General features: G+C 51.9%; 1 protein-coding gene across 1 annotated transcript in view; it reads right to left on the bottom strand.

Moving 5' to 3' along the window:
• LOC139011343 (E3 ubiquitin-protein ligase RNF213-like) overlaps positions 1–27,471 on the bottom strand; it is a 102,715-nt gene that overhangs the window by 42,505 nt on the left and 32,739 nt on the right. Inside the window, exons 10-27 of the mRNA XM_070416925.1 lie at positions 27,098–27,317; positions 26,332–26,387; positions 23,179–23,332; positions 22,586–22,756; positions 20,784–20,873; positions 19,780–19,902; positions 17,731–17,911; positions 16,416–16,589; positions 15,620–15,769; positions 12,262–12,857; positions 11,322–11,487; positions 10,099–10,316; positions 9,004–9,144; positions 8,629–8,793; positions 6,588–7,773; positions 5,538–5,731; positions 4,967–5,122; positions 524–4,135 (exon numbers count right to left, since the gene is read on the bottom strand). Coding sequence (XP_070273026.1) covers positions 524–4,135; positions 4,967–5,122; positions 5,538–5,731; positions 6,588–7,773; positions 8,629–8,793; positions 9,004–9,144; positions 10,099–10,316; positions 11,322–11,487; positions 12,262–12,857; positions 15,620–15,769; positions 16,416–16,589; positions 17,731–17,911; positions 19,780–19,902; positions 20,784–20,873; positions 22,586–22,756; positions 23,179–23,332; positions 26,332–26,387; positions 27,098–27,317 — 7,753 coding nt within the window. The remainder of the gene's footprint in view (positions 1–523; positions 4,136–4,966; positions 5,123–5,537; positions 5,732–6,587; positions 7,774–8,628; positions 8,794–9,003; positions 9,145–10,098; positions 10,317–11,321; positions 11,488–12,261; positions 12,858–15,619; positions 15,770–16,415; positions 16,590–17,730; positions 17,912–19,779; positions 19,903–20,783; positions 20,874–22,585; positions 22,757–23,178; positions 23,333–26,331; positions 26,388–27,097; positions 27,318–27,471) is intronic.

Genomic DNA, 27,471 nt, shown 5'->3' on the forward strand with positions numbered 1-27,471 from the left:
GCTGAGCAAGGACAACAGTGGGATGCATTCCCAGTGCCCTGAGCACAGTCCTCAAACGTGGTGCTTCCTGTGCTGAGGTTCCTGTCCACACGAAGTGCTGCACAGACATTGGCGCCCAAATTGCAGTGAGACCGAACTTTAATACATATCTGGGTCTCTCCACATGTAACATGAAGCGGAAGCAAAAGTCTCAACATACTTTGCAGCTGTTGTGGCTCAGTGATTGAGCATCAATCTATGAGCCAGGAGGTCAGGTTTCTATTCCTAGTCAGGGCACATGCCCGAGTTGTGGGCAGGAGGCAGCTGATCCATGATTCTCTCTCATCATTGATGTTTCTATCTATCTCTCTCCCTTCCTCTCTGAAATCAATAAAAGTATATATATATTTTTTAAAAAAACCCTCATTCTATCCCTTTCTGATTCCTAGACATGGACTAGAGAAGAACCTTTCATTTTTTACACCAGTGATCAAGGACTCTGAAGTGAAAGAGGGTGATAGTGAAACTGTAGGGAGAGAATCACCTCTGTGAAGAAGACGTGGCGCTCCGGACTCGGCCCACAGAGATGAGCCTGCAGGAAGTCTGCAAAGGAGTTGTGCTGCTGCCCATAATAGTATTCTCGGGACAGGGACTGTGCAGCAAACTGGCCCAGGGGGGAGGTGCTGAGCCGGACCACAGAATCGGGTGTGGCACAGTCCAGCAGCACCAGCTTGGCGTCCTCCAGGACCTTATGGTAACACTCGTGGCTCGGGGCCCCAGACCCAACCCTCTCGATGACCTGGAGCACCACCGAGGCACAGGTGTCTGCGTGGTAGCCGATGAAGACGTCAGGAGGGCTGTACCGGGTGTGCCGGGTGGAAACCTGCACTGCCTTGAAGTCGATGAATTTGTCCACCCAGGCCTTGAGCTCCTCCACAAGGTCCTTCTGCCACTTCTCCAGGACAGTGTTGAGGTCCAGGTAGTGCTTCTCCAGCCGGTTGATGAGGGGAGTGGGGAATTGCTGGCAGACGACGTCCTTCTCCTCGATGACGATGAGGCGGAAGTCGGGGTGCACCCGGCACTTGACCCGGTGGGTCCCCAGGCCAAGGTCCACATACTTCTGGCCCCCGAGGTAGACATAGTACTGGTTGAGGGCGTCGTAGAGGCTCTCGTAGAGGTTCTGCAGGTTGAGCAGCACCACCATTTTGCCTGTCTCCATGCAGATTTTCACACGGTTGATGTTTCTGCAGATCTGTGTGTACTCCTGGTCCTGCGGGAAGCTGGACCCAAAGATGATCTCGGGCTGCTGGTCCTTGGCGAAGAGCGTCCGCTGCAGGATCTGCAGGGCCACGTAGTTCCTGGTCAGCACCAGCAGGTAGCGGGACTCCGAGTCCTCTGCCCCCGTGCCTGGCGCCCTTGGAAGGTCACCGAACAGGTTCTGCTGGATCAGCTGCAGGGTGCTGACCTCCGCGGTGAGCTTCACCTCGGGCAAGTGGTCAGAGAAAATGTCTAGAGCCTGGATCTCATCTTTGCCACTGAAGTTCCGAAGGATGGCCTGTGCAATATCTTGCGGGAAGAGCGTCCTGTTAGAAGCTTTTGCGGCAGCAAAGACCATTTTGATGAGGCTGTAGTAGTCTCGGAGCCCAAAGAACTCCTTGTCCTGCTTCGCGCACACCACCTCGTAGGCGCTGGCCAAGGGCCGGAAGTACCCTTGGATTCTCTCTTGCACAAGGGGCTCAGATGCACAGATCCCCCGGGCGCTCTCGATGAGCTCCCTCTGGCTGGGGCTGCCGCGGGACACGAAAATGCCCCGGTTCATCTTGGCGGGGTCCAGGGCCCAGTTGGAGATGCCGATGAAGCCCACCTTCTTGTGGGGGGCAGGGTCATCTTCAATGCACCCGTCTTCCAGCAGCGGGTGCAGGGCCTTGAGAGGCATCTGGGGCGAATCCTCGGCCAGGCCCACCTCGTCCAGCACCACGACAGAGACATATTGCTCCAGGTCCCGGCCCTGCTGCAGGCGGGCGCAGTGCTTGAAGGTGCCCACGATGCCCTGCGGGGTGGAGTGTGGGCTGCACTGGAACGACACCAGGTAGACCTGCTTCAGGCTCTGGAAGAGCTCCGAGGGGGCGGCTGGGCCTTGCATGGCTTCTGCCATGATGGTTTTGGCAAGAGATTTGGAGCTGCCAGGCTTCCCCACCAGGAAGAGTGGGATCTTCAGCTCGATGCAGATGACCATCATGAAGAAGTTCTCCTTCAAGGCTAAGTTCTTGGCGATGGTTTTCCTCAGAGATACGCTCTCCAAGAAGAGGTCTTGCGTCCGCACAATCGCGTCCAGTATGGTCTTGCTGTTGTCGTAGGGCGGCGGGAGGAGCTCACAGATGGCTCTGCGGTACTCGTCCTGCTTCTCCAGGGAGGCGTGGTAACACACCCCAACGGCCAGCACCAGGGACCAGAGCACGGGGTCTCTCTTGGAGTTGTCGGGGCTGTCGCCAGGCTTGCTGTGAAAGGTGTCCAGCTTGGACAGAAGCATCTTGCTGTGGTCGTAGAACCACCAGAAGACTCTCATGCAGCGTTCCACATCCCGGAGGCTAACGAAGCTGCACTCATTCTCTCCTCTCCGCATGAAGCACTGGGAGGCGTAAAGCACGTTGGTGATCACGCACGTCTTGTCTGAGACAATTGTGGTGGTGTCCACCAGCCTCTGCACGATCTGCTGGATGTACATCCTTTCCGTGGTGTTGTTCAGCTGTCCGAAGTCCCACACTAGAGGCACCAGGCTCGGTGGCAGTGAGTGGACACGGTACACCAGCTGCCGCAGCGGGATGGAGCCCAGCCGGTCTACCGTCTCCTCCGCGCGCACCCGGTAGCCCAGCCCAGCAGCCTCCAGGCGGGCAATCATCTCTGGGGAGTGCTTCCGGTAAGGATTGCAGGCCGCGATGACGTGGAGGCCAGAGTCCTCCGCCAGCGGCCGCCCGCCTACCATGTGGTCACACAGGACCTCCTTGATGCAGCTGATGGCGCCAGTGGTGTTGGCCTCGTCAAAGAATAGGATGGTGTCGAGCCCGTATTTGCTCTTGTTGTGTTGGGCGAGGGCCTCTGCCGCCTTGACTTTGTTGTAGATCATGTCCGCGCTCATCCCGCCGTGGACCTTGACCAGCTGCAGGGTCTTGGCCTTGGAGGCCCCGCGCTGCAGGTCGCTGAGGAAGCGGATGAGCCGGGTCTTCCCGCAGCCGGTCTCCCCCATGATGATGACGGGGATTCCGCTCCGGAAGCGCATCTCGATGGCCAGGATCTTCAGCATGTTGTCCGTCGTGAGCTCGTATGTGTTGTCAGGGTCCATGGGCTGCTGGATCCCCAGTGCCAGGCAGAGCCGCTCTAGTTTCTCGTGCCGGGGCAGCGCGTCAAAATCCACGTTGAAGGGCACTCCCTGCCGCAGCAGCACCCGGTACAGGTCCATATTCATGACATCCTTCTTGATCACTTTCTTACTCACGTGGTCGATGGCATCCAAAGTGCCCTTCAGCTTGGGCTCCAGGTGGAAGCCAATGAAGGTCATGGACGTGCGGTCCCCGTTGAAGAACAGGTATGGGTGTGGCTCTGACTCCCACCGCCGGCGGAGAGAGAACGGGGCTATGTCCTCCTCAGTGACCCCATCCATAGTGACCACGTGCTTCCCGGGACTCTGATCCGACATGCACAGCGTTGGGGTGGCGAAGTCTCTCGCCATGAAAATCATGAACGTCACCACAAAATTCTTGAAGCCCCTCAGTATGTCCCCAACCACCGCGGGGTCACAGAAAGTGGAGGCCTCGCAGTCCCTGAGCTGGCAGTTCAGGAAGAGGGCGAAGTTGCGGAGCTCCGCCCAGGAGGGGTCAAGCACCCCGCAGTAGAAGAGCAGGTGCTGCAGGCATTCCTGGGGGGTGCCCTCCACCTGGCCCTTCTGGTACTGGAACGTGTCCAGGTTCTGTTTCTGATAGAACCGCTTCAGATACTGGAAAGGTCTTTGGAAGGTTTCGCTGCAGAACTCTGTGGGGTCCATGCCCGGCTCCTCGAGGTGCCGCTCAGGGCTCAGCTCCATGTAGATCACTTCTTTGGGGGGCCTGCAGGTGACTTTTGGGAAGATGTCAAGAAGACTGAACAGGGGGACACGTGTCCTCTGGAAAGGAGAGAGGTGAATAAAATGGTTACAAAATAAATTCCCTAAAAACATGCTTTTGGTGTTTGCACTCTTGACATGGTCTCTACTGGATAGACCTTCATGAAAAACCACTTTTCATGAAGCAATGTCTGCAGACTCCCCTCAGCACAGGTGGCTGTCGCCTGCACACTCAGCACTTTCAGAGCTGTGGTCCCAGCAGGAGGTGCTTTCACCCGAGCTCCCAAAACCAAATCTTTCCATTATGTGTGAGTGTGTGAGCATAAAGCTCCCTTTTGTTAAGAAATTTATGTGACAGCCTCGCTGCTGTGGCTCAGTCGGTTGGAATGCCGTCCTGTGCACCAAAAGGTTGCAGGTTGGATTCCTGGTCAGGGCAATAGCCATGTTGCAGGTTTGAGCCTCAGTTGGGGTGCATATGGGAGGCAAGCAATCCATTTCTCTCTCTCACATCAATGTTTCTCTCTCTCGTCAGATCAACAAAAATGTATCCTTGGGTGAGAATATAAAAAATTTAAAAGAAAGGAATTTATGTGACAAATGCCTCCTTCCCATCTCAGCTGCATCAGGAAAGGTGGTGCTGCCAAGTGGGCGAGTTTAGTGCATCAGAGGCATAGCATCAACCATGAGTCCAAACAAATTGAAGATGCTGCTAATTAATAAAACTTTTTATTCCACGCATTGAAAAAAGTAAGTCTAAGGATGGATTTTTCTTGACTAACCCAGCACTCTGCTGCCTGGCTAAGGCACAAGTGGTGGTGGTGGTGGTGGGGGGGCGCGAACATTTAGGAAGGAGCCCACCCACCCTGATGGGACAGGGCCCTGGGTGCGCACCAACTTTGAAGACCTCGTAGGCAGCGCCGATTGCCCTTCCAGGATTTCGATGACATATAAGTGGCACGGGCTCCGAAGCCACATTTTCCCGTTTGAGTCCATTAAGTACTGTAGCACCAGGAGCTTGAAGAGAAATGCCCAGACCCCATCCTGCACCTGGAGAGAGAATCACACTCGCCACCAATATTTAAGCAAAAGACCAGCCCCCAAGGACCTCCTTAGTCTGTTCTTGGACACGATGGGACTGAATATCAATACATGATAAAGAAATTCTTATTTTTTTCCTTGCAAAGAGAGGAAGGAAGAGGGATAGACAGGTCAATGATGAGAGAGAATCATGGATCGGCTGCCTCCTGCACGCCCCCCACTGGGGATCACGCCTACAACCCAGGCCTGTGCCCTGACCTAGAGTTGAACCGTGACCTCCTGGTTCATGGGTCGACACTCAACCCCTGAGCAACACTGGCCAGGTGATAAAGAAATTTATTATGCTTGGAAGGAGGCAGGACAGGACCAAGGAGCCACCGTGTCTTTCTGGACATGGCCACTGGCTGGAATCCCAGGCACTCACCGAGGAGGTCACGTCCAGGTGGAATATCACGGGGCTCGTCTGATACTCGGCGCCCAGGAAAGGCAGCAGGGAGCCCAGGACCTGGTTCTCATCTACCTGAGGGTCAATCAGTCGAATAATTTTGAGAGGCACGTTTTTTCCAGTAAACTTCATTTTCAGAGTTTCATGCAATCTCTTCACGTAGAGAGACTTTCCTGTAACAAACATTAAAATATAGAAATCAGGTTCCTGGGCTGTGGATCAAGAATAAGAGAATCCAGAAATATTTAGTACAAGTCACTTCTCTTCATGCACAATTCAAAACTGATGCAGTGTAACCCAGGATTAAAGAGCTCTCCAGTTTCCTCACTGTTACCTGCTCACCCCCCCCCCCCCCCCCCCCGTTTCGGGAACAGTGGTGCAAGGTGAGTGTGCCGGGGGAGGGGAGGGGACAAGCAGGATGGTGAATGGGGTAACGTCACTGGGGTGGAACCAGTGCTGGGGACTAAAGGTCAGACAAGAGGCACCTTTTTTTTTTTTTTTTTACTTCTCCTGCTGACGACCCACATCAACCCCAAAGCAGCTAATGCAGTTTAAAAACAAAACAGGAGCCTGCCGGTGTTGCTCATTGGTTGGAGCGTAGACTTGCACACCAAAGGGGCATGGGTTCGATTCCCAGGCAAGGACTGGTACCTGGGTTGCAGGTTTGATCCCCTGCCCCAGTTGGGGCACAGGTGGGAGGCAACCAAGCGACGCGTCTCTCTCACACCATTGTTTCTCGCTCTCTCCCACCCTCCCTCCCTTCCACTCTCTCTAAAAAGCCAATGGAAAACAAAAAACAAGCAAACATGAGACTTCGGAGAAGGCTGTTCAGAGAAGGAAGGTGGGTGGCTCCAGGCATCACCTGAACCAGGAAGAGTGTCCCTTCCGGTTTGGCTCCAATTTGCAACTTCAGATGAGCCCCACCTCCCTGACTCAGTTTTCCTTCTTGCGGGAGGGCTTCCTCTGAGTCCCCTCCCACCCCTGTGGGACGGACAGGGAAGAGCTGTCCCCCCCAGCTGCTGTCATTACCGACACCCGCTCTCGCCGAGGCCACGATCCCCACACACATCCGGTCCCTGAAGGCAGCGGCGGCCGACGGGGTCCCCTCTGGGACCTGGTAGTGATGCGCCAGGTAGGCCTGGGCGGCCTCGAGGGATGCTCGGGGGATGGCAGGGACCCTGTGCTGGCTGAAGGCCGAGGGCAGGTAGCAGTGCTCCCGCTCGCAGTCGCAGACCAGGACGAGCTGGAAGTCCTCCTGGTGCGGCCGGGAGCGCAGGGCCCGGAGCAGCGCCTCCGCCCGGCAGGCCACCTCGTAGCTCAGCTGGTCGGCGAACAGCAGGCTGTACACTCCGCGGCCGGGGGCGCCCGGGCTCAGGCAGCGGCGCAGCAGCAGCGCCACCTCCTCGAACGCGGTGCCCGGCGTGCACAGCAGCACCTCGTCGTAGGTGGGCAGTGGCTGCTCCGGGCTCTGCATGTAGATGGCCAGGGCGGCCGGCAGCACCTCCGAGTGGCCGCAGACCATGAGGTTGGGCTGGCCGGCCTGCAGACCTTTGGGGAGTCCCCGCATCACGGGAGGCCCGCCCCTGGCTGCCAGGCACGCCAGGCCACGGCCCAGGGCCTCCAGGTCCAGGCAGTGGGGCAGGAAGGCACGTGTGCACCTCAGGAACTGCTCCATGATGACCCCCAGCTTGTCCACCAGGCCGGACTCACTGAGGAGCAGGATGGGCAATCTCTCCATCACTGTCTGCAGCTCCTGCTTGGAGGTCCCGCCATCACCATCGCCATCTCCATCGTCATCTGGGCCCCTGAAGGCCTCCACGACATCCCGCGGGGTGCACTGGCGTTTGACGAAGGACAGCATGGCAAGGACAGCAGCGCGGGCGCCGGGCGGCTGCCTGGCTAGCTCTGTGCTCAGGTGCACCAGCTGCTCCGCTGTGTAGTAGTTGAGGTGAAAGTGCTCTGCTCGCTTCCGCGCCAAAAACCCCTCCCACTGGCCCAAGAAGTGCTCCATCTGCCGGCACAGCGCCTCCAGCAGAGGGACCAGGGGCGCGTGCCCCTGCAGCGGCTCCAGCAGTGGCAGCCCAAAGTTCATCTGCACGGGCTCCGCCAGCCCCGGGCAGCAGTGCACCTCAACCTTCCAGGCCCGGAACAGGAAGCTTCCAGCAGAATACAGGTTCAGGAAGGCCTGCAGGAGCCTCTGCACGTTGCAGAACACCTGTCGCCAAGGGAAGCAGGAGGCAGGTCTCATTGGCTGACCCCAGAGAGAAGGTGGAAGCAGACTCAGAGCCTGAAGGGCGGGGTTGAGAGCAGAGCCTGCCTTCCTTTGTGACAGAACCTCTTCCTCAGGAAGGCCTGGCGTTGCCAAGATTGAGGGGATCCTGCAAAAACAGTGCAAATGGCCCAGCCTGTGTGGCTTAGTGGTTGAGCATCAACGTATGACCCAGGAGGTCATGGTTTGATTCCCGGTCAGGGCACAGGCCCTGGTTGCAGGTTCAATCCCCAGTGTGGGGCGTGCAGGAGGCAGCCGGTCCATGATTCTCTCTCATCATTGATGTTTCTATCTCTATTCCCTCTCCTTTCCTCTCTGAAATCAATAAAAATATATTTTAAAAAATTATTTTAAAAAGTACTAATGATCTTTAAAGAAAGATCTCCTAACAAAATGGAGAGGCTGTTCCAATATGCTTCCTTCCTATGGTGGGTCACCTCCGATGCCAGTGCAGGCTGCCCACCTGCATCTTTACCTAGTTTTGGATTTTTGCCGATTGGTATAGTAGGGAGGCAATTTAAGTTTCCTTCTAAGGACTGTGCCCGGGCCATCTCCTCTCAGAGCAGCAGATTCAGGGACAATGGTCTCTACGGAGATTAAGCGGGAACCGCTAACCAAAGGGCCTGTCACACCTGAGACGCCCCCTCAGGCCCTGAGTTTGGGTGACAGCCACCCTGCAGACCCACGGGTTCCAGAGCAGAGCCATTCCTAGGGATCAAACCCAAACTGTCCGGGGCCACTGGGAAGGGCGTCCCCAGCCCCGACTGAGGCGCCCACAGCTTGCCCAGAAGCAGACCCCACCTCGGAGAACACCTGCGCCTCGGCACTGTGGTGGTCTTTCTTGCCAGACATGAGCATCAACTTGTTCAGAAGCTCCTTCAGCTCCTCCAGGGAGCACCTGCGCTGCTCCTGGCCATCCGCACTGCTCTCGGGGAGGAGCAAATATAGAGCAGTGTCTGGGGAGATCTGTGGAACAGGACACATTTGGGGGTAATTTTCTGGAGGGAGAACCTCACCTCATGCCAGGGCATGAGTGTGTCAAGGAAATGGGCATGTCTGGGGTGTGGGTGTGTCTAGGCTGTGGGCATGCCCAGGAACAGGCGTGTCCTGGAAATGGGTGTACCCAGGGGTGTGGGCGGGTCTGGGAAGTGGGTATGCCGGGAGTTGGGGGCTCACCTGCTGGAGCTCAGTGGGCACCTGGATCACATAGATGCCCCTGCTGTTGATGGCTCTGGCCAGTGACAGTGACGAGTGCTCTACTGAGCCGTGGCTCTCCTTCACCTGCTTCAGCCACCCCAAGTCCCTAGCAGAGTCTCGCTGTTGGGACAGGAGAGAAAACAGCCATCCATCGATCCATCCTGTTCTTTCTCTCTTCCTGTGGGCACGGCCCTCCCACCTCAAGGGCAAATGCCTTCTCTGGACAGGTCAGCCCTCTGGGTGGAGTTGGGGGGCTTCCTCCTGCGCTGCCCAGACTGGAACACCTAAGAGGTGTCCTTCAATCAGGGATGGGGAACCATTTTTCTGCCAAGGGCCATTTGGATATTTATAACATCATTCACTTAATATAAGTTTATGTTGCTATGAAAAAAGCTCCCAGATTTATTTATTTATTTATTATTTTAAAAATAAATATATTTTTATTGATTTCAGAGAGGAAGGGAGGGGGCAGAGAGAGAGAGAAGCATCAATGATGAGAGAGAATCATTGATCAGCTGCCTCCTGCACACACACCCCACTGGGGATCAAGCCCATAACCCAGGCATGTGTCCAGACCAGGAATCAAACCGTAATCTTCTGGTTCATAGGTCAATACTCAACCACTGAGTCACCATGGCCTGGTGCTCTCAGATTTATTGAGTTTTGAGTCCCAGCTGGGGTTGCCTTGGCAGGTCCAGACAAATGATTTCGAGGCCCTTGTACAGCTGTTCCCCATCCCTCCCTGACTTAAATGGAAATGTGTATTTTTTTCTGATAAAACATCCATCAATCCCAATTGTGGGAAATACCAAAAAATATACAGAATTAAGTCACAACTACTACCATTTGGAGAAAACACTGGTGACATGTGAGCATGTTTCCTTTCCGTCTATTTTTCTTTCATGTGTTTTACATGCAGTTTTATATTCTACTTCATAACATACAAGCTAGAGAAAGCATTTCCATATGTGAAGAAAACCCTTGGCAAACATGGTCTTGAACACGTGATGTGTGATGATGTGCACAGTCTTGGCCCTGAGTCCCACTGAGCCATGAGCCAGGAATAAAACTCACCAGTTTACTGGGCAGGTGTGGGTCGTTTTCCAGAGCCTTCCACAGCTCCTTCAGGTGTCCCGTGAATGCATGGAAATCTGTGCTCATGTCCAACTTGTAGAGCAGAGAGCTGTAGCCCTGGACGGCGTCGTGGAAGCAGGCTACGCGGTCCATGTCCATGTCATTCTCCCCCGCGAAGATGAACGCCAGGTCCACAAACACCTTCAGCTCGTTGATGCCTTGGGGCGAGAGGGGACAGGTGAGGGTGGGGCCACTCCATGGGACACGAGGCTCACACCTTGGACAATAGTCTTTCGAGGAGCTATACATGGACATCCAGTGTATTTTTAGGGATTGATCTGCTTTCAATAAGATTCCAGGCACCTTTTCTCTTGCTTCTAATTGGAATACCACTGACCAGTGCCTGAACTCACTAACAGTGGGGTACAGACACCACACGAGGCTGTGTGCCCCTGACTCCATTTATCCACGCAATGTCACCATCCTTTAAAAAAATTAATTCTCTCCTGAGGATATGCTTTTATAATCGATTTTACAGAGAAAGGAAGGAAAAGAGAGAGAGACATGGATGTGAGAGAGAAACATCAATTGGTTGCCTCCCATACATGCCCTAAAAGGGGATTGAACCCGCAACCTATGTTTGTGCCCTGACCAGGAATTGAACCTACAACCTTTTGGTGCACGGGATGATGCTCCAACCTATTGAGCCACACCAGCCAGGGCAGGAGCAAGGTTTTTAGGAAAATGATCCCCCTTGCCCAGCCAGCGTGGCTCAGTGGTTGAGCATGGATCCATGAAATCAGGAGTTCACGGTTTGATTCCCTGGGCACATGCCCAGGTTGTGGGTTTGGTCCCCAGTGTGGGGCGAGCAGAAGGCAGCTGATCAATGATTCTCTCTCATCACTGATGTTCCTATTTCTCTCTGCCTCCCTCTATCTTCCTCTCTGAAATCAATAAAAATATTTAAAAGAAAGAAAGAAAATGACCTCCAGCTGTCCACAGCAAACCTACAGAGTGAGGGAGCACTGGCCAAGGACACAGCTTTTACACCAGAGCATGAGAAATACTCTCCTGATGTAAATTCTACCAGAGACCACGCAGAGCACACATCCTAAGGAGTGCAGATGGCACCCTCTGTCCTTTCCCCAGCCCGTCAACTTAGAACAGTCACCCATGCGCCATTGGGACACCCAGGCTCCTGCAAACCCCAGTGATGACCATACCTTTGACAGCCTCCCGGACCCAGTGGACGAACTCCCTGGCCAGGGCCAGCTCCAGCAGACACTGGCACCGGGCCTCGTTCATGTCCCGCAGCAGCTTGTTGGCACTGATGACCTGACTGTCTATCTGGCCCAGTTTTCCATGGCGAGAGTTCTCAGAGGCTTCGGTCTGTAAGACAAGGCTCTGCTGTGGGCTGAAGCTGGTCACCTGGAGCCCTGAGTCTGAGCAGGAACACAGACTGTCCCAACGGCCCCTGAACCTCCTGGGTTTGTGGCTGCTAAGATGTGAATGGGCACACGGGTCTCTCATCCCAGAACTGGATGCTGTATCCCTCTCCCCTGATCAGTAATAAACACCCCTAGTCTCTGGGGACATTCTGCTAAGCAGCTTCCACAAGAACCGCCTGGCATGTGTTATTTTCCTGCGTTGTAGGGGAAAAGTGAGGGCCCAGGCCCGGGACCCACTCCAGAGCCCACTGCTACAGCTCACGCCTATGCAGGTGTGATTCCAAATCGTGTGCTGAGTTTTCATCCTCTTCACACCCTTCTCTGCTGCTGTACAGGCCCCAGTCTGCCTCCTAAACTCTCGTCCTCAAAGAGCAGAAACCGAAAGACCCCCTTCTTACTGATGTTCACAGAAGTCACTCTTCGGGCGGCTCCCACAGACAGGAGGGGGCAGCCACGGAGCCAGGCCTTGGCTCTCTACAAACATCCAACATCTGAGAGGGCCACACAGCCCTGTCCTGTGTCCTTGATGCTCGTGTCAGGGAGCAGTCACACTATGTATAAGCCGAGGGGAAACCAGGTCCCTGCACATTCAGCACCCAGTGAAATGCAAACAGGAAACTCCCGTCCAGGCTTTAAAAGCCAGAGAGCCCAGGGCTGCCAGGAGTCTGAGCTGGGACCCCACCTGAACCCCAAGGGTCCCTGGCAAATAACTTACGATTCTTAGTACAAAGTGGAGAAGATTGAAGTCCCCGGTCAGGCCCAAGGTCTCTTTGACCTCCAAGATGACCTTGGCTGCCTTGGCAGACAAATGCAGGTGGTGGTATTCCCTGACCTGCTCCATTCGCTCCTGGATCCAATCCCTTGGGTCGCTGGGGTCCAGGGCACACATGACTCTGAGGTCAAGGGTGAGTTCTTCATATTTATTCACAAAGACGCCGAAGATGGTGTGCACTTCCCCGAAGGTGAGCTCGCCTGACCTCAGGTCCTCATACAGTTTCCTGAACTTGTTGAAGCAAGGAAGGTACAGGTCACCATACACATCTTCAATGTCCACAAGCGGCCCTCCCCGTGCCTCCTCCTCCTCTGGTGGAAGGAGCGCCCGGGCGGCCTCTGCCCAGAAGGTCCGGAAGACGTGACTGTCCTTGAGCAAGTCTATTGTTGTGGCCATTTCTTGAACGTGGGCGCTCAGGTTGTAGTGCGTTACCCACTCCATGTCTAAGGAAGTGGGGGATGGACTCGCCATCACGACCTCATTTAGGCATTTCCTGCCCAGGTCTTCTGCGTGTTTCTCAGCAATCTTTCTGCAGTCCACTGCAAAACCATAAGAGGACGTCATCCGTGAGCCCACCAGTCCAACGGGACTCTCCCCTCCCCCTCGCTGCTCCTGAGGAAACTCGAGGGATCACACTCGCTGGCATTTTTTCTCTCAATAAGAATCCAGACAGCGCTCCCCCCGCCTTCAGTTTTCACAACAAAGCCTTATAAGTTCTGGGTGAAGAAAGGCACCCTCTTCACCCGCTCCCCATACCCCACTTCGATGCCAGAACAGAGAGAGATCTGTAAAAAGTCACACACCACCTGGGCAGGAAGAACAGAGAGCCACAACCTGTAAGATGTGACAGTGGATGGGCCCATGGGAAGTGGGGCCCAAGGCCTAGAATGTGGAACCGCAGCCTGCCATGGGGACACTGGGAGCCCAGCAGGTTCCTGCTCAGGGAGCTGGACTGTGGGGATGCTGATGAAACCAGGAAGGGACAGGCTGCTTTTCACCCCATTCCTTCTTCTTTCCCTCCTCCTCTCCCTCCACTGGTCTAGTAGCAGCGGGCGGTCCCATTCCCGCCACGGCACAGAGGGTGGGGGACCTGGAGGTCTCAGGTCCGTGGGGAATAATGGCATTTCCAGACATGCATGGCACTGAACTTCAGGAGTAAGAAAGAGGGGACAGAAGACACAGGGGCAGCAGAAGGCAGACGGGAGCACCAAAGGGAAAGGGGGCCGACCCGGCGCTGGAAGACCTGCAGCCCACTCCTCTCTCAACTCCCAGAGCCATGCCCATGTGAGGATTGGAGATGCAAGCGCCCCACAGAGAAGACTCCAAGGCACAGCACATCCAAGGCCCTTCCTGCTGCCAGTTCTCTGTCAGCTTACCAGGCTCCTCACTTACTGTCACAAGAAAACCAAGAATGTCCAGAGCCTTTCACGTGGGTGGTAGATAGGAAAACACAGCAACAGGTAAAAGGGACTCAGAGGAAAGGAAAAACTATATGCAAAATAGAAAACCCCTAAACCCCAAATATCAATAACCTCAGGAAGATAAGATACTGTAACCATGAACAAGCACAGGAGGGCACAGAAAACGGGCATCCAGGAGGTCAGTATCCAATTCATGTCAATCCTGGCAAGAGAGGAAACGCTCAAGGAAACAGTTTAAGAGAATGTTCCAGATCTCAAGGGCTTGGATGTCAAGTTTCGAAAGACCACCAAATTATGCCCAATGCTTGGAGAGAAAATGCACCCATACAGGGGCCCACATTTCAGAATCCTGGGGACAAAGAGATCTAAGGGCCTCCAGAGAGAAAATGTCCCCACAAAGGAGCAGCCATTAGCATTGCTCTCGACTTCTCAATGGCCACGCTGCAGAGACCACGGTGCCACATGCCCAGCATCTGGAGGAATAGGACTTCCTGTCTGTAATTGCGACCGAGTCCACGATTACCCTAGTGTGAGGGCGGACATTCGCAGACTCACAAGGACGCAAGAATTGACCCTTTTCAGTCCCATTTCGCAGGGATATAATGGAAGATAATGTTCAACTAAAACCCAGGAGTGAGAGCGGGAGTCCAGGATCCCAGAAACAGACCCAAACGAGGAGTGAGGCGAAGAACAACCCCAGGACGGGGCAGGAAGATTCTAGGGCTCCCTGTCCCGTGAGGGGAGGCTCCGAAAAGATCAGATTGATCATATTTCAAGGAAGTTACAACGAAGAGTATGGAATTGAACTAGAAAGAAAAAACACTGAAAATGTTACAGGATTCCAGGGCAGGAGGAATAGGGAAACTGAGTCAGGAAAGTTAAAACAAGGCCAAACAGTGGGGCAATCTGCAGCCAGCTTGTCACTAACAAGCCGCTATCTTCCCCAGCCAAGGACATAGCAAATGGTTAAAAACCTCCCTCATGAGAGACTGCAGAGAGGGAGGGGAGGGGAAAGGGGAAAAAGGCAGTTGTATTTCTTTCACTCCCTAAGCAGAGAAGCCAGCCTCCTCAAGGCGTGGCAGGATAAAATTGCCAGGTGCTTCTCATGAATTCTGGGAAGGCCACAGCAAAGTAAAAAGGGGCCTTGAGAATTAATCTGCACCAAATATTCAGCAGAGGAATTCTGTAACCTACAGGTAGGAGGGTATATAACACTTCAGACCCCCACCCAACCTGCTCTTCAGATTAGCTGAGAACCCGTCTGCGCTTTATGAGCCAGATGTATACGTTTACTTGCTTTGTTTTTTCAATAAAGGTGCATGCTTTAATTGCTTTAATAAATTGGCTCTCATAACACAGTCAAGGTCTCTCGTATAAATTCATTTATATGAGAAGACAAGGATCCAGGCTGGGGACGTCCTTTCCCACTGGCCCAGGGGCTGTCCTGTCCAAGAGCACCTCTCCAGTGTCCATCAGAGGTGCCTCTAACAAAAACAAAGCGCAGGATGAGACAAGAATTTCCAATCTAGAGGAAACCAAGCTTGTGCGTGAAGGTAAGGTGATTGCGGTCTCCTTCAAGGCTCGGCGGTCAAAGCGCATTTACATAGTGGTGACCATTCAGGCCCTGAGCAGTGAGCGAATGAAGAGTGAGTAAAGGGAATAGGAAAGGTGGTGTGTGTAGGGCAGAGACTGGAGAAACTAAGAGCCCTAATCGTCCACCATGGATAACACTTAAACCCGGAAAATCCAGAAGCAATTTAAGCGTGTTTTTGAGAGGGACAAGGTGACAGGTCCAACTTTGTTTAAAATGGACACTTTACCAACAACCTGCTCTCCTCTGACCCTGAAGTTTGGTTCATTAAAATTCTGATGTGAGTCACCTTTCACCCAGTGTTTCACCCCCTCGCACAGCTTCAGAAGACTGTCCACCCGGCTCTGCTCTTTCTGTAGAAATTGTAGTTCTTTCCACCTGGAGTCCAGCACGTTCGTCATATCGTATTTTTCCTCCTGAGGTGAAAGACTTTTTCTCTCTGGGAAAAAAAAGTTACGCAATAGAACAAAGGAACATATTCTTTTCTGTGGCAACCATTTCTTCCCTCTTCTTTTGAATGTGATGCACACTCAGGTATATGGGGGTGGGAGGAGGGAGGGGGCTGCGAGCCCAGCCCCTCCGTCCAGGTGCCCGCCCTCAGCAGCATGGGATGGGCCTTGAGCACTCGGACTAAAGTCAGAAAATCAACTGACAAAACCTAGATGGAGTATGGACATTCCAGGGAGTCACCTGTTAAGGTTAATTTTCTGACTTTAGTGGTTACATTGTAGTCACGTGGGGAAAGTTCTGACCTAGAGGAAATACACACTGAAGTTCTTGGGAATGATGGGTATTCGTTGGGCAACCTACTCTCAAATGGTGTAGGGCTTTTTGAACAGTTCTTTCAGTATAGTTCCCACTGTTTTAGAACGTTGTGATTGTTTCAAAAATAATAAATAAATTCATCCATCTTTTCTTTTTTTTCCAAAAGAAAAAAAAAGAATCTGTCCTGTCAATTTAGTGGCAAGAAGAGCCCCTCATCATACCAAGGACAAAGACCACCCTTCTAAGGAACCCTGTGAGCGTAGACATTCCCCCTCCGGGTTCCTCGGCAGCCAGGTGTCCCGTGTCAGCGCCATACTCACTCAGCTCCCAGATGTCAAGAAACTGAGTCATGTGATTCCTGATCAGCTGCAGCTGTTCCACCAATACCGTGCGGCTGAGGAGGGCCTCGGCCACCTTGGTGAAGACCGAGTCTGCCGTGGCCATCAGCTTTTTGCCATCCTCCGTGATGTGCGTTAGTTTTTTCTCATCGGTTCCTGCTCAGGTTTATAACAGTTTAAAATCAGAGCCTGCCTGTTTCCTGCATGGCTCCCGCTGCAAGCTGAGGCCTCCTGGGCTCTCCTTGCTGCCTGGACCAATGCCGGGCAACACGTGCAGAGGCCTCACACACTTCCTCAATCATGAAGACAATTCCTCCAACTGCACAGTCAGCTGAGAGAACCACGTTTCTCGGGTTTTTAAAATCCGTGCACCCTTCAGTATTCTGGACCCACACAGACTTTCCTCTCAATTCCCCCATTTCCAGAATTCCCACGGCAGAAGAATTCACCCCAGCAAGGTGGCATCACAGAGGCACTTTCATGGCCCATGGACACAGGTGCACCAACTAGGTCCTGCTCTGCTTATCCTGGCTATCTTGAAAATTTTGAATGTGAACTTCAGGATCAATTTAGAGGGCAGAATTTTAAAATATACTTAGCTTAACCACCAGGTGATTTCTCTCCAAGTAATAGCTGGGTTGTACAGTATTTTGAGGACACCAAGTTTATCTATGCCACTAAAAATCAATATGGCAATTTTATTAGTAATTGCAAAACCTAGGAAGCACCCAAGATGTCCTTCAGTAGGTGAATAGACAAACTGGTCCATCCAAACAATGGACTATTAGTCGATGATTAAAAAACACACACAAAAACGTGCACACCCTGGCCGGTGTGGTTGGGCATTGTCCCACATACAGAAAGGTTGCTAGTTCAGGGCACTTGCCTGGGTTTGGGGCTTGATCCCCAGTAGGGGGAGTGCAGGGGGCAGCCAATCAATATTTCTCCTCATGCCGATGTTTCTCTCTCTCTATCCTTCCTCCCTTCCTTCTAGTCTCCCTAAAAATCAATGGAAAAAATATCCTCTGGTGAAAATTAACAACAAAAACACACGGGGACCTTCAGGAGGACCCTCAGGACAGCTTCAAGGACACAGCAGCTGTGCCCAGCAGGTGTGCCAGGGATGGTGGCCTTAGGATTGGTTCTTATCCACATCCAAAACACCCTGGCCCTTGCTGGGCCCCTCTAGCTCATTGGCTTCCTTGCTGGACATCTGCTGCCCTCATCAGGTGTCAGGTCAAATGTCCTGCCCCGTTCCAGGTCAGAAGGACGTGAGTGGACACCCCCCAGAACATACTGTACAGTTTGAAGAGATGCTTGACGTCTGGCCACGTGAGTAGGTATTTCAGAACCTCAGCCAAGTCGTCCACGGCCTCCCCATTGCACCTGGGCCAGGACTTGGTGACCACAGCGGACGCGAGGATCCCGAATCTCTGCAGGTTGCTCTGAGAGAGTCCCTCCAGAATGCTGGTCTGCGGCTAAAGAAAATGAGAACAGAGAAGGGAATTCAGGAAGGCATCTTTTTGGGGTTATTTTTTTGTTTTGTTTTTAAGTAACAGAAGTAAATTACCCAATTTCAGAAACCTTTTGTGACTAGTTTTACAAAGCTTCAAAAAAACCCACAAAAGAGTAAAATACTTCACTTTTATTAAAGCATTTTGCTTCGCTGTGAATTGTCTCCTTGAGCAGCAACCCCCAGAAATGTGGCAGTGTGGACTCACAGACACGCCCCACACATCACTCCCCTCCCTCTGGCTCACCACCAGTGTCTGCATTTTTCCTGCACTTTCATGTCATGAAAAACAGCAAACATAGCATCAGTAAATCATCAATCCATCAAATACTTTGTATTCCTAAACTGTCTTTTGTAAGGCCGCCTGCATACAGCACATACTAGTATATTGTAGGACTCTTCTCTGCTTCCCCAAGACACAAAATGTTTTCCTTCTTTAAGTTTAAAATTTTACCAAAAGTGTCAGCCTGGGCACCAAAGGGTCTTGTGTTTGATTCCCAGTCAAGGACACATACCTGGTTGTAGGTTCCAACCCCAGGCCCAGTTGAGGTGCATTCAAGAGGCAACCAATCAATGTGTCTTTCTCACATCGATGTCTCTCCCCTCAATCTCTCTGTTCTCTCTCTCTCTCTCTCTCTCTCTCTCTCTCTCTCTCTCTCTCTCTCTCTCCTCTCTCTCTCTCCCTCTCTCTCTCCTCTTCCTCCTCCTCCTCCCTCCCTCCCTCCCTCCCTCCCTTCCATTCCCTCTAAAAATCAATGGAAAAAATATTCCCAGGTGAGGATTAACTAACTAAGTAAATAAATAAAAGGATAAAAGAAAGCTGTATCCAACAACTTATAAAAAGGATTAAACACCGAGACCAGGAGGGATTTATCCCAGGGATGAAAGGTTGGTTGAACATAAAAAAAAAATTGAATGTAATACAACGAATCAATAGAAAAAAATTACCTGATCATCTCAATAGACTAAGAAAAGTATTTGACAGAATCCAGCACCCTTTCATGATAAAAATACTGAACCAGAAACAGAAGGCACTCCTCACCTGGTAAAGGGCACCTATCATCTATGGAACCCCCAGCTAACTCCACGCTCAGTGGAGAGAAAAGCAAGACAAGGGTGGCCCCTCTCTCCACTTCTATTCAACTTGGTGCTGGGAGCTCTGCTCATGGTGGTCAGGCAGAAACAGGCATAAAAGGCACCCAGATCAGAAAGGAGGAAGAAAAACTCTCTCTGTTCACAAATGACATGATCTTACAGAAAGTGCTAAAGAGCACACATGCATGCACACAGGCCTACATGCACACACAGACCTACATGCACACACACTTACACACACACACACATGCACACATGCATATAAAGAAGGAGGCTGTGCCTGAGAGGCGTTGTAGAGCAGAATATCTCCTTACTTTGCAGGAAAAAAATTCCCAAGTGAATGGATAGGAACAGACACTTATCCATAAATGTTTTGTCAATCTTTGGCATCTCTCACTGCAAAGGTGCAGTGTTCGAGACAACGCACACCAAGAGCGGGGACTTCACAGGGACCTTCACTAGCGGCTGGGGACACCACCGGACTCAAGATCACATGTGAGTGGCTGTGATTGACCGCATGTCACAGCTGCGCCACCTTGGGAAGCTGAGTGGCATTTCCAGGAGCTGGTCAAGGGCCCCAGACTCCAGAACCAGTCCTGCCAGCCAGGAGGGGATGCCTGTGTCTTCACAGGGGGTTGAAGCCTGTTTCAGAGCCCATGGGCACTTACCAGACCTTCCTGACAACATTGGAAGGCAGCTGTGACCCTGAAAGCGTCCCTGGTGGGCTAGCTTGCTCACCTGGCAGGCCAAGCCTACAGCTTCAATGGCACATTTCTCGAAGCACTTGGACACGCTGTCGTCGGCGCCCGCAGCTGCCCAGTCAGTGCTGCAGTACGCGGAGATCTGGGAGAGCGGCTTCTCCTGCAGGGGCGAAAGGGGCAGAGCTGGGGGCAGCACTCTGAGCTCCAGGGGACACAGGGGCCTAGTGTTTTTACTTTCCCACCCTCTTACCATTTCCCATTGTTGGAACCTTCTTCCCACTCACTGCCCCCCAAAGATCAGACCAACAACAAGACCGCTCAACAGAGAAGGTGCCTGCACTAAAGTTTGCAAAAAGAGGTGAGTTTTGAAAAGTAACGCGATTTTTCCTTGTTTGTGTTTTCCTGCAAAGATCCATTGAACGTTATATATAAAGTTCCCACGTCACGTTTAAAAAAATCAGCCCCGGTCCTGGCCGGTTTGGACAAAGCATCGGCCCGATGACTGAAGAGCTGCGGGTTCGATTCGGGTCAAGAGAATGCATCTCAGTTGCAGGTTCGATCCCCAGGCCCATTGGGGTATGGGAAGAGGCAGCCAATGGATGTGTCTCTCTCACATCGATCTTTCTCTCTGTCTCTCCCCCTCCCTTCCATTCTCTTTGAAAATCAATGGAAAAATATCCTTGGGTGAGGATAAACAACAACAAAATCAACCCCAATCTTTCGAGGGTCATGGGCCTGAAGTCTGTGTTTTCCCCACTGGTCGCCGGGTTTAACAGGCTCCTGTTACCACGGGCCACTTGGAGGCCCTGCATGCATGGGGTTCCCCGGTGCAACCCTTGTTCCCCATTGTTCTCTGGAATTCCATCCAGGGCCCCGCAGCAAAGGCTGCACCAGGAGCAGCGATGAAGCCATATTTGCCCACCCCTGGGCACCGGAGGGCAGTCCACCCATTTGAACAACCTTTCCCTCCATGGTGGTCACCAATGTCTGGTTCTCTGAACCTGCCTTCACCCCCAAGAAGTACGGCCCCGACCCCGCTACCTGCTTGAGCCTTCCTTCCAGGTCCCCCAGCAAGGACTCCTTCCAACCGTGTTCCTCGGGGAAGCGGATCTCCACCAGCCGCTGCCACACCTGCAAAGGCCACGAGTGAGGGACAGCCCCCTGACAGGAAATGCCACAATGTAAGCCTTCCAATGATGACTGTGGTGACACAGAGGGCTCTGCACTGCGAGGCCACCTGGCGTGGGACCTGGCCACTGTTACTGGAGCTGTCAGTGGGGTCAGGGCGCCCACCTCAGCCCCAGAATAGGAAGGACCCCGACTGTACAGGGAACCACTCTGGTACTTCATTGTGAAACTGGTTGTTAATTCAGAAATTATTTTCCTCCAATGTTTTATTTTGAAAAATGTCAAACTTGTGATGCTGCCATTTACCTCCATCAGATCCCCAATGTTCACCTCAAACATGCTCTCTCTCCCTCTTCAGGCGTTTTCTCTGCCCGGCCGCTGGGAGGTGAGCCACCAATGCAGTGCCACTTGGCCCCTAAGTACTTGGGCAGGCATCTCCGACCACGTGGTCCACACGCCACACAACACAGTATGAGTCACGCTCAGGTCAGTGCCGTGGGTCTGACACTTCTCTAGGCGGGTCCCTGTCCACATCCCTCCCATCGCTCACATATGTCCTGACTCTCTAGGTCCAGATACAACATGGAACATGCAGTACATCTCTTTTCCAGTAACGCCCTTGCGGCTCTTTCTTTCTTGAACAATGTGTACAGTTCTGAAAAGCTCCGGGGAACGAGGGAAGCAGGCTTTGCTTTATAGAAATCCAGCCCATGAAGCCGGAGGTGCCCCATTCCACAGGGATGAGCCCTACAGAACCCTCCCATTGAGGGCAGAGGTCATTCAGGTGGACCCCTTGGCCACTCTGACACCCGATTACCTTGATAACTACAAGGACACAAAGAGAAAACAGACACGTTAAAAACCAAAAATGGACCTGGCCGATGTGGCTCAGGTGGTTGAGCGTCGACCTATGAAACAGGAGGTCATGGTTTGATTCCAGGTCAGGGCACATGCCTGGGTTGCAGGCTCGATCCCCAACGTGGGGCGTGCAGGAGGCAGTTGATCAATGATTCTCTCTCATCATTGATGTTTCTGTCTCTCTCTCTCCTGCTCCCTTCCTCTCTGAAATCAATAAAAATATATGTTAAAAAATAAAATAAAAAATAAAAAACAAAAATGGGAGTGAATAAAGCTTCCCAGATAGTGCCCTGCCCAGCCCTGGCAGAGCCCTGTCCACATGTGCTTAAGGTGTTACTGTAAGCTTAGACCCAATCCAGTGGTCGCCCCGTCCCTTGCCCTCCTCCACAGCACACAGTTCTATTCCACACCGGTCATCTTCAAAACGCTCCCACCTCCCACCTGCTACCTCGCACCGCCCACCATTTTTGGGGCTCATGTCTCTCTTTCTCACATTCAGATGCCATTCTGCCCAGCTTCCCTTTCAAGTTCTGGTAGTTCCTGCTTTCATCTTTTCTTTCCAAGTCCAGCATCACAAACTTCATAACCTTAGTACTAAATCAGACCCCAAATGCCCCCCACAAGTCCCCCCGCCCAGAGCACCTCCCTGGCAAGGTCTGTCTGCTGCCGGGGCTCCCGGTAGGCATGTGACCAGTGCCTGGCCTTTCAGATCTCACTGGGGAGGGCAGGGACTCGAGGCCTGAGGCCCAGGCACAGGATGGGGCACCCCGCTGAGGTCCTGGTGCTCAGGATACAGCCTGAGGTGTCGCATCCCTGTGCAGACACATTTCATGGGCCATGCACGGTCGCCAGCTCACCTGGATCTCCTTGCTGTAGGTGAACCTGACAGAAGAGTCATTTGAATTGCAGAAGATGCGCTGCTTGAAGGTTCCCCGAAACCACGCTCTCGTGGCAGCGAGGGCTCCCTGGGCCACACTCCTCACTGAGGTCCTCATTCCAGTGTCACTTCCTGGCCCTTCCTCGGAGTCCTGTTAGCAAAGGGGAAGTAGGGAGTGGGGGGGAGAGAGAGAATTGTCCTGGCCCGTCCTCTGCTACCATTAAAGTGTAGGGAAAAGCTCAGAGGAGAAGACCATCCATGGACATGCATTGGGGGGGGGGGGGGGGTGTCACCTGCCGCCCGCCATCTTCTCTGCTCTGTAATTGCCCAGTCACCCGACCACCTGCACTGTAACTCCCCTCCTTCCAGCCTGAGACCCAAAGGCCAAGGTGCACATGGGGTCACACAGTATCCTGTGTGCGGTGAGCAGGCCAGGGCATGTTGGATGACGGATGAGGGGAGCAGCCGCTTTGTGCCATCCTGCAATCCCACACTTGGCCCAGCTCCTTTGTGAACAAGGTCACTGGAAACTCCGTTGCTGTCCTGGGCGTGACACACCTGGAGCCCACTCACCACTATAGGTTTCAGCCTGATGACGATGCAGACGATCTCGGCAGATAAGGCGAGCAGCTCGTGAGTCATCAGGCCTTTTGTGAGTTCGCAGACGGCCTCGTGCAGCTTCAGGCACACGGTCAGGTAGGACGGCACCAAGGGCTCCTGGAGAACCCTGCACCGCAGTGAGCGAAGAGAAATCACTGGAGGGACCCAGGGAACGGGAAACATCACCGTCATCCAGGGCGCACTCCTTCCCGTTAAGTACCAGCAGCAAGGCATCCATTGGATCCCTATATAGCATAACATCGGGGAGATTTCAATCCATCTCAAACTTGCAACCAAGATAAAAAGCAAACAACCTGGCCAATGTGGGTCAGTGGTTGAATGTCCACTTCTGAACCTGGAGGTCACAGTTTGATTCCTGGTTGGGGCACATGCCCACGTTGTGGGCTTGATCCCTAGTGGAGGGCAGGCAGGAGGCAGCCAATCAGTGGTTCTCTCTCATCATTGATGTTTCTATCTCTCTCCCTCTCTGAAATCGATATATATATATATAAATGAGAGGCCCAGTGCACAACAATTTGTGCACTCGGGAGCGGGGGGTCCCTCAGCCCGGCCTGTGTCCATTTGCAGTCCAGAACCCCTTGGGGGATGTCCACCTGTCAACTTAGGCCCACTCCTTGGGGGATTAGGCTTAAGCTTGCAGTCAGACATCCTTCTGGCAGCCAGGGAGCCCTCGGGGGATGTCCGACTAAAGGCTTAGGCCCCCAAGGGATCAAGTCTAAACCATTAGTTGGACATTTTTATTTTATTTTTTTTTAAATTTTTTTTCTTTCTTTTTTTTTAAATATATTTTATTGATTTTTTACAGAGAGGAAGGGAGAGGGACAGAGAGTTAGAAACATCAATGAGAGAGAAACATTGATCAGCTGCCTCCTGCACGCCCCCCACTGGGGGTGTGCCTGCAACCAAGGCACATGCCCCTGACCGGAATCGAACCCGGGACCCTTGAGTCCGCAGGCTGACGCTCTATCCACTGAGTCAAACCGGTTCTGGCTAGTTGGACATTTTTAGTGCTGCCACCAAGGTGGGAGAGGCTCCTGCCACCACCTCTATGCTGGCCAGCCATGAGCCAGCTTCTGGCTGAGTGGCACTCCCCATATGGAAGTGCACTGACCAACAGGGGGTAGCTCCTGCATTGAGCGTCTGCCCCCTGGTGGCCAGTGCGCATGATAGCAACCGGTCATTCTACCGTTCAATGTGCATATTAGCCTTTTATTATTATTATTGTATAGGATGTCCCTATTTCCCCCCTTTTGCCCCCTCTACCCAGCTCTTGCCCCCCACTTCTCTCTGGCCATCACCATACTGTTGTCTGTGTCCATGGGTTGTGCATATATTTTCTTTGGCTAATCCCTTCTTTAAATTCACTTCTTTAAATTTTTATTTTCAGATAAGTGCTTATAACTGCACTATTATATATTTTCTATTATATCATTTAGAATTAAGATATTTTTTAATTGAACCCTTGTAAATTTTAGCATAATTTAATAAATTATGCTAGAAGCAATTAGGAGATTTTTCATGTAATGCAGATACATTTCAATTAATATTTTATTAATTTTTAATTTTTTAATTTGAAATACTCTCATACATGTAAAAAAAAACCCTATAAAATACTACAGCATATTATATGTACCCTTCACCCAATTTCTTAGGTGTTAATAATTTAAACATAACCATTATACAACTAACAAAATTTGGAATATATTTTTCTTATAATCTCTTTAATGTTACTTAACCCATTTACTTTGTTTTTGTTAATCTTCACCCAAGGATATTTTTCCATTGAATTTTAGAGAGAGTGAAGGGAAAGGGAGAGACACATTGATTGGTTGCCTCCTGCACATGCTCTGATAGGAACTGGGGATCAAGCCAGTAACTGAGGTACATGCCCTTGACTGGAATCAAACCTGGGACCCTTCAGTCCACAGGCTAATGCTCTATCCACTGAGCAAAACAGGCTGCAGCTTAATTCATTTACTTTTAATATGTCTTTATATTTAAAGTGGGTTTTGTTTTTGATTCACCCTCATAATCTGTCTTTTAATTGGTGCATTTATGCCACTGACTTTCAGAGTGCTTACTGATAGAGTTACTACCATATTGGGCAGCTTCTGGGGCTGGCCTGCCCTGGATGGCGGCTGGTGCTGTCCCGCCCTGCCTGCAGTATGCAAATTAGCCGCCATCTTTGTTGGTGGTTAATTTGCATATCGTGCTGATTAGCCAATGGGAGGCGTAGCAAAGGTATGATCAATTACCATGTTTGTCTATTATTAGATAGGATTTAAAGCAAACCAGGGACACCTCCCTGGTCTGAAGTGTTTTAACAAAGATGAGTGAAACTATTCCAAGGGTATCCCCTTACTTGAGAAAAGGCTAGGAATGTACATTTTAAAGATTAAACTATTATGTCAATTTGAAAACTCTTCTGAAAGATACAGGGAGGGAGGGCAAAAGGAAGAGAAGCTAGAAGGCGGTGTGCTGTGTAGCCTCCTCCAGGTGAAAACCAGGTTTTGTGTCTACTGACAGTTGCTGAGTTGATCCAAGTGGGCTCAGACAGGGCCACAGCAGCGAATGGCCGGGGGATGCTGTACTGTGCAGAGCTGGCTAAGGCCTCTGAGTCACATGTCCTGAGAGCCCCGCCTCTGACCTGAACACCTGAGAACTCAGGTGAGGGAGAGGGGAGGTGCTGCGGACTCTTAGTGATTGCCTGTCCTGCCCTGTGAACATTTCTATTGTGTCCTGTGCACTGCCCCTCCAGGGTCAGAGGCCAGGAGCCAATGATTTCGGATGATTATATGGAGCTGTGCTAAGGTTGACATGTGAAGGCTCGATGCTGATGGAGCACAGGGCACAGGCTTGGGTGTGCAGCATGACGACGACCATTGAGAAACAAGTGGGAGATGCATAGAAAACCAGACTAAAATGTCACCAGTTCATAGCTATTATTGTCCCTTAAAAAACAGGATTATCACATTAATAAATCAAAGGAGGAAGTGGGCTATGCATGGTTTATGGCCTTCCAACCATGGCGGCAGCTCTGGGACACTGCCACCCGGGGTGGGGGGCCACTGCAGCCCCCGGACAGCCTTTTGCTTTGCTACTTACTTGTCCTGAAAGGTAACCAGCAGGTGCAGCAGCATTTTTAAAGTTTTGTCAATGTCCTAGGGTGGTGAAGAAAAGGAAGACAGGAGAGACTTAATCACGGCACCACAGTCTTTGCTAAAACAGACCTGAAAAAACCCAGCATGAATAAAACCAAGCAATACATTATTTTCTTTCTACAAACGTGTTTTAAGGTGCTCAAATACTAAACTTGATCTTTCGGAAATAAATTCGAGATTTAGAGTTATGCCATTGTTTTCAGCCCCAAAATGGGAGAGGAAGATGGTAACTGTGTCATGTCCCGATGCTCGGGGGTGACTTCTCACCCTGCCTCACACAGACATAAACAAGGGGAGGCTAGAGTTTTACTGAAACGGAAGAAACAGGGAGCCTCCCAGTACAGTTTCTTCCTTTTTAAAAATTTCTTTATTTTTATTTATTTGTTGATTAATTTCAGAGAGAGGAAGGGAGAGGGAGAGAGATATAGAGACATCAGTGATGAGAGAATCATTGATCAGCTGCCTCCTGCACAGCCCACACTGGGGATCGAGCCCACAGCAGGACATGTGCCCTGACAGGAATTGAACCATGACCTCCTAGTTCATAGGTCGATGCTCAACCACTGAGCCACACTGCCAGGTGCAGTGCACTGTTTCTAAGTGTGTCACCCGCCAGGTTTCCCCGGGAAGAGGAAGCAGGGCTCTGCACGCTAACTTGCTGGGGCACTTGTGCCAAGCGAGCCCTCCAGCGCCTGCTGCAGGCTACGGACCTCCATGTTTTTGTTGACATCCTTAAGTCCTTGAAGCCGGTACCAGGTCCCCAGCAGACAGTCTAGGACACGCGCTGGAAAGCGAGTCAGGTAGTCAGAGAATTCCTGCAGGTAGGCAGCCAGGCTGCTCAGAGGCAGCAGACTGAACCAGGACCGGAACAGGTCTTCATCCACACTCAGCAGGTATTTCTTCTCTACCATGAGCTGGAGTAATTGCTTCCTGCGGAGGGAGAGCGGAGCAGGGAGAGGGCGGTGAGCACTGCAATGCCGACCACAGACCAGGAGGGAGGATCGAGGAAGCTTGGGTTTAAAAAATAATGTCAATGCTAAGAGGTGGATGAAATGAAAAGGAAACAATAACATTAAGAATTCAC

Source organism: Myotis yumanensis, unplaced genomic scaffold (genome assembly GCF_028538775.1).
Source record: "Myotis yumanensis isolate MYYU_CA2020_CCGP unplaced genomic scaffold, mMyoYum1.0.hap1 SCAF_5, whole genome shotgun sequence".
Taxonomy (NCBI): Eukaryota; Metazoa; Chordata; class Mammalia; order Chiroptera; family Vespertilionidae; genus Myotis; species Myotis yumanensis.